Raw genomic sequence first — 19,989 nt, 5'->3', positions numbered from 1 at the left:
TAACTAACACAATATGTATATAATTTAAATTCAGAAATTTTACTTCAGTGTTATGAATTATGTTTTTAAAAGTTGTAGAAATATTTAGAGCAAATTATGAAACTATACTGTATGTTAAAAACACCTTCAATAAATGACGTTCTTTTCAAAAAAACTCACTAAATTACCTGCTTGAACATTCTTCTCTGCATTAAGTAGAGGAGAATTAATTTTTTCCTTTGTGTACTTTTTTTTATTATCCTTCATGAAAAACATTTTAAAACCACCTAAAAAAATTAAATGTTAAAAGTGATAGAGACACAGGGGGTTGGAAAGAGTAGGGGAGGGGCATGATGACATGGGTGGGGTAGGGGTTCTCAGATATTCCAAGGGTGCAGGAAACCTCCAAATGAGGTCAACAAATAATTTATATTTATGTTTTATAACTAACATAGCCTCTCTAGCCTTCTAAGAAAGACTAAATAGCTAAGTCTGGAAATACTCTTACATGTTCAGATAATTAGCTAAAAATAAGGACATGGTTTTCCTCATTTTTTTAAAGGATAAACAGAAAAAAGAGGGAGAAGATTTGAATAAATTACAAGAAAAAGAAGCATTAGTTGAAGAGCTGGAAGCAAAACTTGGAGAAGAGGAAAAAAATTCATTTGAGCTTAAGCAAAAATTATCAGATGTCAGTAAATTACTTGAAGAATTGAAAGAAGAGATTTCACTAAGGAACCAGCAGATAAGTAATATGAAAGTTGAACTTACCACCTACAAACAAAAAGAAAGGCAGTGTTCTGATGAAATAAAACAATTAATGGGAACTGTGGAGGAACTGCAGAAACGATGTTACAAAGACAGCCAGTCTGAAGCTGACATTGTGCAAAAAATGGAATTAGAAACACAAAGGAGACTGGCACAACTTCAGGCTGAATTAGATGAAATGCATGGCCAGCAGATTGTACAAATGAAGCAAGAATTAATTAAGCAACATACAGTGGAAATAGAACAGCGTCTTTTGCAACAAAAAGTAGAATTGGAGAAAACTTCAAGTCTGTGTTTTAATGAGAATGTTAATAAAGATCAAATTCATTTAATGAATATTAGAATTAATGAATTGAATGTGAAATTGCAAGATGCTGATAAAGAAAGGGAAAAAATAAAGCAAGAGTTGTCACAACAGATGGAAATTATCGCGACAGAGAAATCTCTTCAACAAACTAGAATTGAAGATCTTCTTCAAGAACTGAATTTTTCAAGAGAGCAGGTTCAAAGAGCCAAGCAAACTATAGTGGATATGGAATGTAGATTAAATGAAGCTGAAAAATACCAGTTTGTGATTGAAGATTTAAAAACTCAGCTGACTTCTGCCTCTGAGTTTAGGAAGGATTTGGAATTAAAACATGAGGCAGAAATCACGAATTACAAAATAAAACTTGAAATGCTAGAAAGGGAGAAGGATGCAGTTTTGGACAGGATGGCAGAATCGCAAGAAGCAGAATTAGAGAGATTGAGAACAAAACTTCTGTTTAGTCATGAAGAGGAACTTTCCAGGCTTAAAGAAGACTTAGAGAAAGAGCACATGGTGAACATGGAAAGCCTTAAACACAACTTGAATATGCACCATAAACAGCAGTTAGATGAAGTACAGAATGAAATGAGTCAAAAGATAGAAGCCATGCAATATGAAAAGGACAACTTAATCACAAAGCAAAATCAGTTGATACTAGAGATTACGAACCTGAAAGATATACAGCAGTCTATTGTAAATTCTAAATCTGAAGAAATGACACTTCAAATCCATGAACTGGAGAAGGAGATTGAAGTGCTTAGGCAAGAGGAAAAAGAGAAGGGTACCCTTGAACAGGAAATACAAGAGCTGCAGCTTAAAACTGAGTTGATGCAGGAACAAATGAGGGAGAGAGAAGATAGCCTTCAAAAAAAATGTTCAGAACTAGAAACACAAAATAATGTTCTTAAGGGGGAAAACAAAACTCTGGAAGAGAAATTAAAAAATATGTTGGTAAGCTCTGAAGGAAACATACTTTGTAACAGTAGTGTTACCTCTAAGACAGAAATTTTTGACTTGCAAAAAAGAATAGAAAAGCTGATTACTGAAAACGAGCAACTTAAAAACCAAAACAGTTTCCTCCAAGAGGATACTGAAAGGCAGAAGAGTACCTTTTCATTGACTGAGAAAAAACTTGAAGCTAGTTATAACGAACTGCAGAAAGAATGTGCAAGTCTTCTGAAGGCAAAAACTGAGTTAGAAGAGAGCAAGAAAAAGCAGGAAGCAGAATATAAAAGCAAACTCAAAGCTTTGAATGAAAAACTCTGCCACTTACAAAGCAATAGACCAGTTTTATTTAAAACTAAATCCTCTGATTTTGAAGGGAGTAAAGAAATAAAGGTGTCCAGGGAAGACATATTTGAGGCTGGAGAAGTTGTTGAGAAAGATGCCATGGAACTTATGGAAAAGCTTCAGGTTACTCAGCGTGAGAAAGTGGAATTATCCCGAAGACTTTCTGATCTCTCTGAACAATTAAGGTCAAAGGATAGTGAAATCTGTCATTTAAATGAAGAAGTCAAATCTTTAAAAGATGAGAAAGAGCAAATTCTAGTAAAATGTAAAGAACTAGAAGTCACAATTAGTCATGTTCAGAGAACAAATAGTAGTAGTAATGACTCTAAGACAAAATGCTCTAAAGGAAAATCTCTAAAGACTGCTACTCCAGCATCTGAAAGTAGGAATAAATCCCCTGGTTCGAGGAGTAAAGATGATGAAAGAATAAATATAAGAGGTAATCTAAGTTCTAGGAAAGACTGCAGTCATGAGGTAACAAAAAGGAAGGCAGTCCAGCAAATGCTGAAACCAGAACAGCAGTTTCTTGTGGAACATTTGCATGGGACACCAGACAGGCTGCCGGAGGAAACATCGTTGATAGCCATTACACAGAGTGAAAATAACCTTCAGCAGCAAGTGGATGCCTTAAAATCAGAACAGGTATGTTACATAAAAAAGTATGGAAAATACTCTAACTATGAAAATTTGCAGGAGCTCACATTTGGAAATTTGCATCATATTCTTTCCAGCTGGCTGCTTTGAAGTATAGGTGTGTATCAGTGTGACCAGTGGTTGAAAGGGGTTTATAATCATAGTCAATGTGTATGAGGATGCTTTTTGAATGGAAAAAATACTCTTCCCTTACATTTAATTAAATCAACAGCAACAAAAAAAACCTAAGAGGACTACCAGAGCACTTCATATTTTGATGCAGCATTTCACTTACTTAAGGGAAAAATTTATTTTGGACACAATTTTTTGTTCTGTGATAAGTTTTTTCAGTTCTCTACTCATTCAACAATATAAAAAATAATGAAACGTCATCAGTCACGTTTGACCAAACTTTTGAAATATCAAACTTGTGAAATACTAATATTACGTTATCAATTTTTTTGTGCTTGCGTGGTTATCACTTGATAAGAAATTTATCTGGATGTGATAATGGGAACACATATTGTGTGATTCTAACTATTCTCTTAAGTTTTGCTGGAGCAATTCTGCTTGTATTTCTTGGTATTGGAAATTAATTGTAGGTAATATGGAAAGGATTGTTATTTGTCCATATAAATAGCTAAGTACTGAGGTACTTGTATTTAATTAGGTGGTGGAATCATAAATCTGTATATAAATTTAAATTTATATACACTGGTGAAGTTCAATAACATGCTGCAAGATGTATGCAACTAAGTATTCTGTAGAAATAGATGTTAAGCAGACTTCTACTTTATTAGATTTTTTTTTCCATGTTCTAAAAGTCCACCTAACAGTGAACTAATACCACCAACTGCCTAATACTGTGGTTTAGTTCATTCATTTCCTAAGGAAAAAAATCACAAGCAAAGCCACATTGGAAACAGTTGTGAGGTTATAAAAAAAAGCTTTAGCTGTGTGAAGGTTTGCTTTAGGCTTTTTTGTTTGGTTGGTTGATCGGTTGGTTTGTTTTTTATAAGGCTGTGATAAGGCTCCTACAATTTCCTGCCATACAACTAAAAATCATTGTGATCCAGAGCTGTCTAAAAACCTTTTCAAACTTCAGCTCTAAGCAGCTCCCTGTTGGCATATCCCAAAGATCTTTTTTCTTTAGCAATAACATCCCCAAAGTGCAGACTAGAACTACAAGCCTTGGAAATCAAGGTTTTTAAGGTCTGCTAATAATACAATCTTTTCTCTGTGTTTGGAGTACACTTTCTTAACTACTCCGTTAGTAGTGATACTGCTCTTGCTTCACTGGGTTAAAATTCATTGGGATTTTATTGCTGCAAAATAGAAATGGAAGCGTTTTGAGTTTTGTTGATTTTAATTTGATTTTTATTTTAAGTTGAAGAAGTGTCTTACTATTTTGTTAAAACTGAATTTTCCAAACTATGTATATTTAAATTTACCTTATGCATACCATATATGCAGAATTCCATTCAACATATTATTAATCTCAGAAGTTTCCAAAGATGGGTCTTCCTATATTCTTGTTTCTCATTCTTTTTAACTTGTGTCTTTTTATTCAAAGACTGACTTGCAACTACAAATGGAAGCACAGCGGATTTGCCTATCTCTGGTTTATTCAGCTCATGTAGACCAAGTTCGTGAGTCTTTGGAAGCAGAAAAAGAGAGTGCACTTTGCAGTCTTAAAGAGGAACTTGTTCATAGTCATCTACAAGAGATGAATGATCTTAAAAGAATGCATCAGGTGGAGCTCCAGACCCTGAAATTTCAACAAGCAGGTAACTTGACCAATATGATGAGAATGAAGCTCTATACGAAAAACAGTGTCTTAAAAAACTGCGACCAAACAAGCACAAGAGTTTATGCATCTAGCTGTCCAATAAATTGTTTTTAAATAACATTTTGAAATGGTTTTATAACAAACTGTTTAGCCATTACATGTAGTCTGTTACTGAGGTAACTTGAAAAAAAAGTATATTAAAAAATAAGGAATAAAAAGTATTACAACTCATTGATTCCTGTTAGTATTAGCTCAATTAATTGTAAATCTATATAATAGATTCACGTATAAGGTGAAATAAGCAAATGCATCAGCAAAGTGTTTTTGGACTTGTTCTTTTTTCTTTGAATTGCTGCATTGACTCCCTGCATACTTTAGGTAAACTTTGGTACTACTTTCTGCCTCAGTGAGTTTTTATGTTATCATGATGGTTTTCTATCCCAGCTTTTTCTGTTATCCCGTGTTTTGCCCTTGTTTAACTTGTTTGCATAAGTTCTTCTCCCTCCAGTAGTTTCTGTACACTTTTATCCTTCTGGAGGTCACTAATACACAAAGCCATTTCTTATGTCTTGCTCCTCTAGAACATGCAGCTCAACTGTAATAATTGAAACTGTCCATGTGTTGGAACAATAAAGAGGGGAACAAAAAACCACACCCTTCTTCAAGCTGAAGAGGCAGCTTCACTGAGGCAGGAAATTAGGCCTTTGAAAAGTTGTGTATCTAGAGTTTAAAAATAATGTGAATAATTTGTATTCATAGATGATGAAGGGAAATCTACACAAAGACTTATAGAAAAACTGAATGAAGCTGTAACTGAGGAATGTTCCAGGCTGGCTCAGGTAAGACTTAACAAAAAGCCTTTTTTAAAATGAGAATTTGGAAGACAAATGATGGTTATTGTGAGTCATCATGTTTTTCCACATTGTTTTTGCAGGTTTCCTTTGCAGCTTTTTTCTTTGCATTGATCTCAAAATAGAGACTGCTAAACCTAGGCTTCCAAAATAGCATTGCAAAAGATTTTGTATTTTTTTTCCTAAATTGGTTTGTGTCTTTGTCCAGACAAGTCTTTTGTCTAACCATAGTCTTAAGCTTCTAACTAATGTTGATCTCATCTCTACTAGTTTGGAAGTACTTTTTTCCTTTCTCTTTGTCTCTGGATATATGTTTTTGATTCAAGAGTCTGATGTCGCGCACATATTGAGGTGCAGGACATCACCTCTCATATCTGCAATAAGATAGTAATTTCTTTCTTAGCTGCAGCTTACCTTTTAAAGACTTAAGTGTCAATCTAAAAAATTACTGTCTGTATTGTTTTTAGTAAATAAACATTATTGTCAAAAATTGAAGCTTATATTTAGTCTTTATCCTAATATCAGCCACCCATAATAATAATTTGCCATATCTTTTTTTGTAGAGTAGTAGTAATTGGTGGCTCTTACAGGTAATTTTTGACCATCAATTGAGTTACTTATTAGACTTATTTCTAGATAAATTAAGCTGCTTTTGTCACTCATTATCAGCCATGGTTTTCAAGTCTAAAATACTTCTATTGAGGGGTTTGTGGTTTGTGGGGGTTTTTTTCCTTCTTAGCTGGACTTCTTTCAACACCTTTTTGGGAAAGTGAATAGCAGAACTTTTAAACTTGAGATCCAGCATAGGAGAGATTAAGCAGGACTCCATGATAGCTCACAGAAGGTAGCAGCTGAATGACAGTCCTTGGCATGAGTTACTTCACAGTATGAAAAATGCTGCCTATTTGTATGATTCTTTGTTGAGCTGTCGGAGAAATTATGGTTTTACTTTTTTAAGTTGAATTTGTTTTTTGTTGAGTACAAAATCTTAAAATAAAGAATCCTACTGTGCTTTGAGCAAGCAGTTTCAAGTATCATTTATCTTTAGACATCACATGGATAAATCTTCTGTTTGCCTGCCCATTGTGAATATGGCAGTGTTCTGCTGGCCACATAGCACCAACAAACGTAGGGTATTCTGTTCATTACTTGCTTTTTTGTGCCATACCCTTTTATCTGATCTGTTCAGCACTTAAAGAACTAGATGAGATGTAATCCCTAAAAAGATACAAATTTTTGCTGGAGGGAATTCCTCTTCCAAGTAAAATTGCAGCTTATGAGAACGAGACATTTACAATGTAAATTTGCTTTCCACATTGATAAAGGAGGCCTTTCTCTGCAAGATTTTAATACTTGGCAGTTCCAAATTAAATAATGATTTGAAAACATATGCATTTATGCTTTAGCTGAGAAGTCTTTTCATACCTGTTTATCAGGAGTTTTAAAGATTGTCTAGGTTCTTATGATTCAACAGAACATTTATGCCATAATTTTCACAGAAGTTAATGCTCACAAAATACTACTTTCCTGTTTTTCTTGTTTTCTCTGTGAATTGTGATTGATAATAAGAAATTGTTTACTTTTTGCTTTGTTTCATTTGTTATACAGGTTTTGTGTGGCAGTCAAAATGAACATTCTTCAGCTGCTGTAGAGGCTCCTGATAGGGAGCAGGAAATTTTCTGTAAACCTGCTGGGAAAGAAAAACTGAGTGTAGAATTACCAGTATACAGAGGTCAAGCTCAAGGTAATGACTTTGTACTATCATGCTGGTTAAAAGTACTTATTTAAAGTATTTCAGACTGGCACTTTTTCCATGACTTTTTCAGGTACTAATTCATGTGCTTAAATAGATGTTTTAGAGATTACCTCATTATTCTGAACCCCTTTATTTTTATAATGGATATTTTCTTTTATGCTCTTTTCATTTTAGTGCATATTGGTGGAAAAAAGTGTTTGGGGTTTTTCTGTTCCTCTTCCTCCTTTTGTAGAAGAAGCTAGCAGCTCTACCAAAAAAATGCATATGTATCAATACATGTAAAAATGCATTCAAAATCTGAAAGGGCATCACTTGTTTCAGTATTTTGTAATGTTTATTGGATAATTCTTCAGGGGAGAACTTGTGAACAAATCACTTGCATTAACATTTATGGTAAAATGTTTGTTTTCTTTTTTTAAAGTCCCTGGTTCTCTGTGTAATTTAACTGTGCAAGAACGTATGGATACACTTCTATGCAAGATAATGGAAGAATACAGCAGGCTGAAAGCACTTCAAGAGCAGCTGGCAGTGAAGTCTAAACAGGTAAACTTTCATAGCATAGAGTATAGGAGCATTTGAATTTTCTCTGTCACATGAATTCCTTCTGCATGAGTGAGGAAGTGTTTGAAAGTGTGTTTGTGTATCCTGGTTGAGTGGCAGAGCAAGGGAATGATTTTAAAAAATGGAGAAAGCTGCTGTCCATGTCACAGAATTGTGGACTGGTTGAGGTTAGGAGACACCTCTGCAGTTCATCTTGTCCAGCCCCTTGCCCAAAGCAGTGTCAGCTAGAAAAGGTTGCCAAGAACTGTGTCCGGCTGAATTTTGATACTTCACAAACCGGGTGGGCAACTTTGTCTTCTTCAGGTTATGCATGCCCAGCTCTTCCAACCTCTCCTTGTACAACAAATGCTCCAAGCCTCCCATCTCCTTTGTAACTCTCTGCTGAACTCATGCCAGTATGTCCATTTCTCTTTCATACTGGGAGTGCAGCACTGGATATATTTGTGCTACTACTAGACAAATCGTTGTTAATTGCATTTACTTTATTATTATTTAGGTCAAAGAACCATGGCTATCTTCTTCAGAAAGGAGGAAAGAAGAGGAACCTATCCATCTGGAAATAGGAGAGGAAAGTCTGCAGATTCCTTCACAGAGTCTAATGGGTAAAAAAATGTATATGCTGTTTTTAATGTATGTATATTCAGAAAGAAAGACAAGACAATGACTTCTAATTTTAAGTGATTTATATCTTACTACTAATTGAACATAAGAGATTTTTTCAGATTTTGAAGTACAATACTATGATTTTCTTAATTCTGTAAAATATTTCAGAATTATATTCTGTGATATATTTTTGGTTTAGTATTTTTTAGTTTTCCACAATAAAAATTTGTTACTGATATCAGATATTATTTTGCAAAATGGAAGATTAGGTTATCATTCTTTGTTATGGAAAAGTAGTCGATAGGATGTCAGAATTGTTTTTTAACTACATTAATTATTCAGTGCATCACTGCTAAATATTTGTGAAGAAGTTAATGTAGTTTCTTTCTTTCTTTCTTTCTTTCTTTCTTTCTTTCTTTCTTTCTTTCTTTCTTTCTTTCTTTCTTTCTTTCGTTCTTTCTCACCCCCTACTTCAAATAACCTATATATAGATCCTACAATCCAAGAATACTGTTTGAAGGAGATAGAGAACCTTAAAAAACAACTTGAGGAACAGCATGCTCAAGAACTGGAGCTCCTCCGGTCCTATTTTCAACAGCAGCTGAAAGAAAGTCAAGAGAAGCACACTGCAGAGATTGTCCATCTTCAGGATAAGCTTCAGATTGCTGGGGTATCCGCTGACCACACAAGGTATTAACCAGTTTTACAATGGTTATAACTTTGTGCTTGTTCAAGAGGTGTTTCAGATAACCATTCGTGTAAAACTACGTGTTTTACTTCAGAATTCGAGAAATTCTTTATAACCATATTGCTCTTCTGTAGTTTTGTTCCTTCAGGAGTTGTTAGGAGTCTCATAAAGAAATGACATAAACATTGCAAATTAAGTAGTGCAGCATTTATAATTAATAGAGGAAGATTTGTTAAATGGAATAATGTATAAAAGTAATTTCACATGTATGAACTTTATAGCAGCAATTTCAAAACTTCAACTCAGTAGACCACATTTAATCCTCTCCAGGCACTATCCTTTACATCTAAAGGCATCTTGAGTGGCTGTAGTTGCCTGAAATCAATTATTTTCTGGAATGACAGATAGTAATAAAGCTTGTGGTGAAGTTTAGGTCCACTTAACACATTCTGCTTTTCACCAAGTCATGGGCAATGAAATGCTGATTTTTTTTTTTTAATTATTATTTCCTCTCTCTGCTTTTTGTACCTTTTTAGTGTATCCACGGATTCAGAAAGAAAGTTAAAAGAAGTCTTCAGGAAAGTAAAGGGCACAGAAAGTCTTCATCAGAAAAGAACAGATAAAGCATTAGAGGTATGGTATTAACTCAGTTGCTAGCTAATATATATAAGCGTGACATAATTTAGATGCTTTGGGTTCTAAGATGAAGTTGAGAAAACTACTGGGAATTATGATCAATAAAACTTGATTTATTGATGCTGGGTTTAAATTTATTTTATTTATTTCATCTCTGAAATAAGACATTTCAGTTGACTGCCTCTTGCTAAGGTGGAAGAGAATTAGTGTTCAAATTCTGGGATTTCTTCAGGAATCTTTAAAATATTGTGACTTTTATTTAAAACGAGTTATGAAAGGAGCAATTCAAGTGAAATCCCAGTACTTTTGTAGTACACGCTGAACAGTTTAGGAGAAATTTTGAAAAAGTAATCCCAAAGATTTTAAGAGACCAAGTGCAAATGGGAAAGACCCCATGCATTCCTCCCCTAGGGGTGCTGGAAACTTGGCTCAAAAATTCTGCGTTTTGCAAAATAATGATGTTGTTTAGTACAGTGATTCTGTGCTGACCTGGTTTCACTGCATTTGACATCTCAAATAGTGCTGGAAGAAGAGTTGTTGCAAACTCAACTTTTAAGATTCATTTTGAAGCAGAAACAAGACAAAGTCTTTTGCCCGGTTCTTCTGTGTTGTGGTACAAAATTATGTGATTTGTATGAGGAAAAAATCTCTTGCCAGATTGAAACTTGAAACTAATGAAATAAAATCACAAATACATGGTCTGAGATTTCATGTTTTTCTTACAGCTTGGTAGGGAGATTGAAATTCAGAATGATCTGGATGTTATTCAATTACTACAAAAGCAGTATCAAGAAAGGTTAGAAGAAGAAGTAGCAAAGGTATTACTTTTATTTCGTTACTTTAAAATATGTTTAAAAAATCTGTCATTTTAATTTGCCCTTTTCAACCATTTCGACAGTTGTTGTACCATGTGCTAACTTTTGTATGATTTATTTACAAGGAATTGTTTCATCTGGCTTCTGAATGGGAAAGTCTTGAAAAATTCTGAAACATTTTGATGTTTTTTAGCAATTCATCCTATTCCTAACTCACAATTTCTATTCATATGGATTGTAGTGATGGTGCTTAAAACTTCAAAGGAAATAGACAACATGCTACCATATTCTGCTCTAGAATTTATTTTAAAAATCCACAGACTTAGACTGTATTTCTTGCTACCATAGGCTTAACAGGAGGTCAGTTGGAAAGATTTTGCAGTTGACAGTTTAATACTATTTTCTGATCATATTTTATTGTGCATTTTAGTATGTTGTATAAAATGTGTAGTTTTTCTTTGGATCTGGTAACTCCAAAACAGGAAAAGTAAAATTAAGATTTTATAGGTAGAGTATATTTATTTGTTTGTGGATTTATTTACTTTTTGATTTGCAAAAAAGTTTCCACTTCTTTGCAGAAAAAAAAAAATTCTCTTATCTGCTGCCAAGAAAACCCTTCCTTATGAGGAAACAAATGTTGCATTTGGTTAACATCAATTTAAGTTCAAAAGACAAACTCATATTTTCTGGAAAAGAAGAGTTTGGTGTTTTCAAGTGTAACACTTCTGTATTTATTATACTATTTCACACTTTTTGTAGCTTATGCTGTAAATGACTGTATTCTAAATCTAGAATAGAGTTGCACACATGATTGGAGAAGGGGTTTATTTGTATTAGAGATACTTAATAACACAAAAGTTATCAGCCTGTTGTAACTGCAACTGCAGCTAGTTAGTGCCAATAATTTCTTTCTGGTCAAGTAAAATTCCATGTGTATCAAGCACATGGCACTGCTTTCTTTATACAGCCCAAAATTCCATGTCAGTCGAACTTTTACATAGGATGCTTGGCTGAACAGAGAAAGCTTAGCACAGCTGCTCATAAGTCAGTGTGCCAGAGCTTTTTGAAATCATCGAATAGGATCTTTTTTTAAATGAACGTGATAATTCCATGCTAAATAATCTATTGTAACTGAAAACAGCATCGTAGCTTATTAAACTACCTTAAATACAGAATATCTGTATTTTAAGATGTGACCATTTTCAGGATTGACAAGATATCTTTGTTCTTTTATCTTCCTGGTTTTCTCTGGGAACTTTTGGTATTTACATTTATATTGTTGATGGTCATCTATGAGATTTCTTCAGTGACAGGAGATGCTGTGAAGCATAAACTCATACGGATTTCTCTTATTTATTCAGGTTATTGTGTCAATGAGTGTAGCATTTGCCAAACAGACTGAATTGTCAGGAATTGCTAGACAGAAGGTAGAAGAAGCACCAACACAGATTGTACATCAAAAGGGAATACATTTTGAAATTAAGAAGCAGCACAGTGAAGAAGAGGTTGACAGCCTTCTTAGAAAAGCAGCAGGAAAAGGCAGTAAGCATGAAGAAGAATTGAAATCACTTTGCAAGGAACTCAGTGAAGAGAGTGGAGAGATCAACTCACTTGGAGAACAGCTTCATTCTAACAGCAGCCCTGATTGTATATTAGGACAGACCACACATACATCAGTGATTTCTGAAGAACTTTTTTCCCATAGCAAAGGTCTTACAGTAGAAGGAACACCGGTAAGTGTTAAAAAAACCAGCAAAGAAAAAATGAGGATGAAAATTCCATTTAAATATTTCCTTTTCCCTTTCAAAGGGTTGACATCTTCAGACCTAAATTATCTACCCTTCTTTCCTGTGTGCTATGCCTGTGGAAGGGCATATGACACCAACTGTATTGCAGACAATAAATTATTTAAAGTCTTTTTGTAAGCTAGGTTATATTTTAGTGTTTATACAAAGAACAGATTAAAAATAGTGCTTAAACAGTTTGAGTCTCTTGTGATAAAGGATATCAGCTGAACACAAAAATTATTAAAGTGATGTAGAGCATATGGTTAGCATTTCATAAACATGGGGTGGGGCCTAGCTGGAATAAATAAGGTAAAAGGGAGTCATAAAAAGCATAAAAGTCAATACTGTTGAGAGTTATTAGAAAAAAATTGTCTTTTTAAATGAAAAGTAATCCTCAGCCTGGACCTTCCAAAGAAGCAGGCAACACGATAATGCTTTCATGACAGATACTTTAATTTATGAAAGCATTTTTTAAAATGTATATAAGTATTTCCTAGGAACAGTTGTTGAACATAAAATGCTAAAATTGTTGCACTGTTTCAGCGCTCTGGTGAGATGGCAGCCGCAGACACAGAAATGTCCAGTCAGCTGCTGTTGTACGAGGAGCGTTTGGAGGACATGCGGCAGGAGCTCGTGCGCCAGTACCAGGAGCATCAACAGGCAACTGAGCTACTGAGACAGGGGCACATGCAGCAAATGGAGCGTCAGAAAGAAAATCAGGATCAGCTCTTAGCAGAGCTGGAGAGTCTTAAAGTGCAATTAGCTGAGGTAATACAGAATTCAACCAGTGAGTTAATACTGGTTAACAAAGGGACATCACCAGGCAGATTCATTTATTTATGCATTTATATCTATTTAGAGAGAGAGAGAGACATGCACATATTTACTCTGTGCATGCCTACACAGTTGTGCACACACACATATCTGTTTGTACATGCAAACACATATATGCATATATTTATGGAAGACATATTTCTTTAATCAAAGCTCAGACAGTGATGGATTGATTTGGACTTCTGTAAATGTGGAACAAATCTGCAGTGCTGCACAGCAGCCAGAAGAGAGTGAGTGTGCATGCACTGTTAATCGTGCCGCCTCACAGATACATGGCCCTATGCAGGATGCAGGCTAGCAGCCATTTACATCAATGAAGCCACCAGCCATGGCTAGAAATACTATAAAATTCTTTGTTTTTCACCATTCGGACTTGAACAGTATCAGTGGCTTCCTGCAACAATGTGGTTTGGCATTTTGGGGTTTTTTTCCCCAGTTCCAGGAGATAAGTCCTTACTAACTTTCAGAATGAAACAAAATCTGTGGGGTTTGGTGGGAAACATCCATGTTTCTTTGCCTTTTCAAACTTAACTTGCTGTCACTCTGTATCTCTTCAAAGCCTGCAGTAGATGTGCTAATGAAACTCATTAGTGTATCTTAATGAATAATACTTCAAAAATAGTGTCATTTATAGATGTATCTTTCAAGGATTCTTTCCACTAAAAGACAAAGTAAACAGAATTCAGAAGAATATGTCTTGCTCTAATTTAATTTCAACCATGTAACATTATCGAAATGCGCATGAAGGTAGTAATCAGTGAATTCTAAAATTCTTTGCTTTCACTGTGGTGTGGAGCTTCAGACCTTTTCCAGACCTGGTTCTGCTCTGTTCAAGTTTGGGCTTGAGGAACTCTGGAATCTAGAAAGCCAGTCACTTGTACCTTAGGAATCCTTTGCAGCAACATCAGGTGTCTCTCCTAGCAGCTTTAAAGGTGTAACAGAATCATTTATCCTGAAAATCTTTCCTTTTGATATATGCATACTTTCTCCTCTTGCTTTTTTTTTTTTTTCAGTTTGTAACTGCATCTTTGTCAGGGTTGCAAATTCCTGAAACTGATAAAAATCATTAAGTAGAACTTAGGCTGCTGGGATTTTTCCAGTTTTTAATGCCAAGTATGTATGTTCATAAGAACTGGGTAGGAATGTATGCGTTGTGTTTAAGCCATGAACACTTCTAGCTCTTGTAAAAGAGAATGTGTGTGGACTTTTTATAAAAGTAAGTTATTTTCATCTTTTTTCTTGTGCAAAACATGTTATAGCATGTAATATTCAGAAATTCCCTCCAGCTTGCATTGTGACCGTTGTGTTTGCTAAAGAGCATAAAAATGGTATGAAAATCTTAAGGGAGGTTTAAGTATTTTTTCACTGTAGTCCATTCTAGTAAGTGTTTGTAATGATTTAAAGAGATGGACTGAAATTTCATTGTTCAAGGTCTGTAACAAATTAGAAGTGACAGGATTTCCTTTACTCAGAAGCTTAAAAAACTGTGTGAGCCTCTATAACACTTCTTTCTCAGCGTGTCTCAATGGAGAATGACAGCCTCGTTGCAGAGAGAGAGAGGATGCTTTTAGAAGAACTGGAATCATTGAAACAACATTCCGTACCCGGAAAAGAGAGGCTGTTTTGTGAGTTACAAAACAACAGCACACAGACAGAGGTAAATATGGACTTTGACTTTCCGGGCAACCATGGCATGTAAAACCAGCAGAAGTTTCCTTTTCACTGTTACTCTTTCTATGTAATATATTTTTCTAAGAGATGTTGGGTATTGCTGGAAGAGAGCAGCTTTAAGAGTCAAGAGGTGATAGTGGCAAACATAGCCTTTTTACTTAAGGTAAGCAGAAGCTGGTTGAACAGCTTGAAGGTGGGGATTATTACTACAGCTATTTCCTTAGGTAAACTCACTTTTTCATATTGCTATAGCAACACAAACAGAAAATACAACAACTGCTTAATCAGTGTAACAAAGTTCTTTCTAATTGGCCCTGCCTTGGATTTCCTGGTTTGGTCTTGTTAATATTTTTTTCCACACAGTAAGAGTATTACTTGATTTGTAATTTGGTGCAGAAGTATTAAAAAGAAATGACAACTAATTTAGGTTTTAAATTTCATATTCTACTGTATATAAGAAGAATATGTTGATTCCGACATGACAGGATTCCTGTCCTTTTTGTTTTCTCTCCCTCTGCCAAAACTTACTCAGAATGAAAATGAAAACCAAAATGATGTGAGAGAGCAGATCTTTGAGCATGAAGATGGGGGAAGAAAGCCTGATGAAACACCTTCAGCTCTTCTTTCTAAAGAAAGGTGCTTAGAACTGTTAAGAAAATATTTTTCTTAAATTTTGATAATCATGTTCTTGCTGTTATAGTAATAATATTTATAAGCTTTATTCTGACTGATGATAATGTGCATCTTTTGTTCTAGAAAACCATATTTCTAAGTTTATGTACTTTAGGTTAAACTGTGTCTTATTTTTTATAAAGCCTAACCATGTAATGGCATAGAGGATGAGACAAATCTTATCCTATCTTACTATATATTTTGTATTACACACATTGAATCATAAACATTATTTATACACATATATTTATATACATATTGTGTGTACATATGTGAATTAGGTTTATATTTTTACTAATGTTTTATTTTATAATTCCATTTGACTATTCTGTAACTTTTTTGATCTGTGTAGCGGAACAATTTTCTTAACAGTCATTTTGAGAAAAGATTGATTTTGTAATGAACACCAGGCAAAAGCAGACCTCTACTTTAAAAGAATAACTAGATAAAATGCCAGGATAGAAGTAGAAATATTGATAAATACTTTGATTTTTTACATATTTTGTACAAAGAACTGACTTTTAACACAACTGTGTATTTAGTATTTATATGATGCGGGATTTAGCCTTAAAAAAGAAGTCTTAATTTTGTTATTTCGATTGCAAATCTTTTCTGGTTGCAAGGGTGTATAAGGGATAAAACCCACTTGGAAATCACGGAAAAATGAGAGGATTGATTAGTTTCTGTCCTGCAGGCATGTTTTTCAGAAGGCTAATGAAAAACTCATGAAGATTCTTTTAGAAGTTGTGAAGACAACTGTAGCAATGGAGGAGACAATTGGTCAGCATGTTCTTGGATTACTGGATCGGTCTGGGAAAGTCCAGCCTTCCAAACAAGGTGGATGGGACACTGAGGCAGAGGAGTCAGTGAAACCCTGCGTCCGTGTGGGGTATGAAAAAGGTACTGATTGTATGGTTTTATATTTCATAAGAAGTATCATTTGCATACTTTAATGACATATTTAAATGCTCTTAGTTTTGACTTTAAATTAAACTTTTTTTTAAGAAAAAGCCCCCACAACCTATTTTTCATTTGAATGCATATGACATATCTGCTTAAGAGACAACATTTCAGGAGTTTTCTGGGTCATGCCCCACACCAGTTACAACTCACATCTAGGGCCCTGTTGCAAAGTCTGCAACACAATAGAAAAGTGATTGAGAAGTAGGGGAAAAAAAAAGTTTCTGTTGAAGGAGGCAAAGAGAATGAAACATAGCTCCATGGCATCTTGCAGCACTTACACCCTCCGCTGTATGTATGGGGAATGGGAGCTAGTGTCAAGGGCTGTATCTCCAGCAGTGCACTGAAGGTACATAGGTATGTTGCTGGTCTCTGAGGGCAGCTGGCGTGGGACAAGCCTATATATATGCTTATGGACTTCATTAGCTTCCTAAAGAGGTGTTTGCGTGCAAATTACATTTTGGACACAATTCCAAGAACTTCTTAACTGCCAACACTTGCCCATCAGCTGTTTCCAGGAGTGCTAGTTGGCACAAGACTAAAGGAGCATTTTGATGTTGTAGTTAGTTGCATACCAGTGTCTAAGAACTCTACTGGGTTCTGTTTATTTTCTTGTGACTGCACTAGGATAGTGTTCATTTCTCTTTTGGGCAAGAGTAGGTGCTCAATTGTATTGCCATTTAGGTACCACTGAGGTTGTGCACATGCATCCTGGGTCTTGTGGGGAACTAATGAACAACAGATCAATTCAGCCTGAAACTCATTATACATCTGGATTTGGCTGGAATTTTAACTACTATGAATGAGAAAAAGAACTGGAAGTCAAATACTACATTTCAGTATTAAGAAAGTGTCTATTACACGATAGTAATACAACTGGTAAACAAAGGTGAACTTTGCCTCTTTCTTTCAAAATGTAGATTATTGCATATTGTTGATTCCCTCTGGCTTTAAATATAGGTCACGTTAAGCCTCGGGGCAGGTTAGGAAAGGCTGTATGAATTTGTAGCACAGAGACATCTTTTTCAGTTGATCACTCAAAAGGTTATGAGCAATGAAATATATAAAGCTGTAGTCGAAAAATTTTTGAATTTTTCAAGTTAACAGCACTTTTATTCTTGTACTGCTGTTTCATTAAAAAAAAGTAACTTTTGTTTTCTACACATCTCACTGTATTTAGTTGTGAGAAAAACTATCTTTTGAAACTTTTGAAGCCTTGCCTTTTTCCTTAAATAGCAGATTGGATAATTAAGCTTCTGGCCTTAGTTTTTGATGCATTCAGTTTTGCCTGCTCTTGCACATCAGTGTGTATTCTTGTATTTGTCACTAATTATTGTCATTAACAATTCTTAATATGGATTACTTGCACTACATATATTTAGCAAAACGCAGTTCCTGGCTTTCATAATGCTACTGTCTAAACACACAACATGCCCTGTAATTGGAATGATTTGCTAATTTCTTGCAAAGTCTTGTGAAGAGTACTCTCTTCAGATAGAAGAAAGCTCTATTCCATTCTGCTAGTGACAAGGTTTGACTGTTTGAACTCTTGTGTTTGCTGTTTTAGCGTGTTTTGAAGAGGTATGTCAGGTTTCACTATTCTGTAACAAAGCAGTGTGTTTGTTCATGTAATGCCCCTCCTTGGTACAGAGCAGCATTCAAACTGTCCACCTACCAGTTTTTCATTCCAGTATCCTTTTTGCATGCTTCCTTACATTCAGAATAACAATGAAGGAAGGAGTAAACAAAGTAAAAAGTGAAAATTAAAGAAGGGCCAGCCTTACAGTAGCTATAATGGCTGAATGTATGGTTTGTAATGTATCTGGAGTTGTATTCACAGTTCTCCTTTTTTGCTCTCCAAAGGGTACAGCAGTATCCTTTCTGCCACTGGGGTCATGGCGCCATAATAGTACTATTTCATCAGCTAAAGTATTTGATTTTTCTTCAAATGGAATTAGATGACAAATTCTGTGTTTTCAGCAGTAGAACTTTTTATTCATTTCCTATACTAACACTAAATGGCTTGAGAGGAAAAATTTTGAAATTTTTCCTCATTGTTTTATGGAAAAAATAGGCGGACACGGCTTTTTTTTTTAAACTGTGCATGTTATTTTATTTTCTAATACCTAGCCAAACAGATCTTCTTTTTTAATTAGTTAGGAAATCAGTAGGAGTAAATTTATACCAATAAAAATCTAATAATAAAGTAGTAAAATCAGATGTTTATTGAAGTGAATTCTTTCTGACCATCTGAACATTTACTGACAAACAAAACTCAGCTTACTATTTTTGCTGAGTTTCAGCATTTTAAAAGCTGAATCATTAAGGTCATAACTGCACCTGATTTATAGAGTGCATCAGGGTTTAACTAGGTTATCTGAAAGCACAGGATTTTATTTCTAGAAGAGTGAGTAAAGTTCAAATTTCAGTCATAAAGCATATCATTGGTAGTGAATGGCATTTGTGCACAGTAATCTGCTGACTTTACTTGGGTAGAGGGACTGCAGTAATGCAGGTTGCTCTGGAAAAGCCTGGGAGATTATGGCATTCTTTGAATATTAAACCCTCTTGCCTACTTTCTGAGCTCCTTATTTCTGAGCAGTGTACCAGGAAAAAGGTAATAAATAGCTAAACACTGCACTGCCACAAAACTGATTTTTTGTTTTCAGCTTGTAACCCCCCTCACCTTAATTCTTTAGTGGAATCCCAGGAGTAAACTGAGATACTGGCTCTACATGATGCAGAATATGTATTGCTTCATAAATGTCAGTTGGCAGTTCATAAAAAGCTTCTGTATCTGAAACTTCTGAGCAAGCACTGTATAATTAAGCACTTTTCTTAAGATTTAGTGGGCCATGACGTCTGACGTGCTGAACTGCATGCTCCATAGCACAGGAGGCAACACAAACATTTGTTTCTTTGGTTGATTCTTTTTTCATTACAAGGACAGAATTTACACAAAGAGATGATAGTTTTACGTAGGCCAGTTATATTCTATTTATTATTTTGTATTGACTGAAAAACAGAATTGCAGGACAGAGAAATTTTGTTTAGTTTTGTGGGGGTGGGAGATTGAATGACATTATAATGATAAACAAATGGGGATTAGAAATTCAGTTGCCAGGGGTGATTAATGAGACTGGACAATATTTCTTTTTCTTGCTTCCACCGCTGAAATTCTTGTGGAAAGATGCTGTACCAAGATGCTATACTAAGACCATTTTGGGGGGAAGAAGATACAGAGACTTTCACTGTGCGGTTAGGAAGGCATTTAATGTGAATTTGTGTTCTTAAGTTCCACTTCGTAGAAATTATAGGATGGATGTCTACATTTATCATTTGGGTTACCAGCCCCATGGTGTAATCAGAATTATTACAAGTTCTTTGTG

General features: G+C 34.9%; 1 protein-coding gene across 8 annotated transcripts in view; it reads left to right on the top strand.

The window, feature by feature from the left end:
• The window catches only part of LOC121673349 (A-kinase anchor protein 9-like), a 107,063-nt gene that overhangs the window by 45,426 nt on the left and 41,648 nt on the right, over positions 1-19,989 (top strand). For all 8 annotated transcript variants that reach the window (XM_042046588.1, XM_042046587.1, XM_042046585.1 and 5 more), the window contains 14 exons: positions 542-2,986; positions 4,551-4,764; positions 5,526-5,605; positions 7,226-7,361; positions 7,795-7,916; positions 8,431-8,536; positions 9,029-9,227; positions 9,762-9,858; positions 10,587-10,679; positions 12,038-12,409; positions 13,007-13,231; positions 14,814-14,954; positions 15,501-15,604; positions 16,335-16,540. In XM_042046588.1, the coding sequence (XP_041902522.1) occupies positions 542-2,986; positions 4,551-4,764; positions 5,526-5,605; positions 7,226-7,361; positions 7,795-7,916; positions 8,431-8,536; positions 9,029-9,227; positions 9,762-9,858; positions 10,587-10,679; positions 12,038-12,409; positions 13,007-13,231; positions 14,814-14,954; positions 15,501-15,604; positions 16,335-16,540 (4,540 nt within the window). The remainder of the gene's footprint in view (positions 1-541; positions 2,987-4,550; positions 4,765-5,525; positions 5,606-7,225; positions 7,362-7,794; positions 7,917-8,430; positions 8,537-9,028; positions 9,228-9,761; positions 9,859-10,586; positions 10,680-12,037; positions 12,410-13,006; positions 13,232-14,813; positions 14,955-15,500; positions 15,605-16,334; positions 16,541-19,989) is intronic.

Source organism: Corvus kubaryi, unplaced genomic scaffold (genome assembly GCF_017639235.1).
Source record: "Corvus kubaryi isolate FWS band 111438036 unplaced genomic scaffold, C.kubaryi_AGA036_p1.0 65362, whole genome shotgun sequence".
NCBI lineage: Eukaryota > Metazoa > Chordata > Aves > Passeriformes > Corvidae > Corvus > Corvus kubaryi.
Note: the sequence above shows the minus strand (reverse complement) of the source record. Positions and strands in the feature narration are given on the sequence as shown.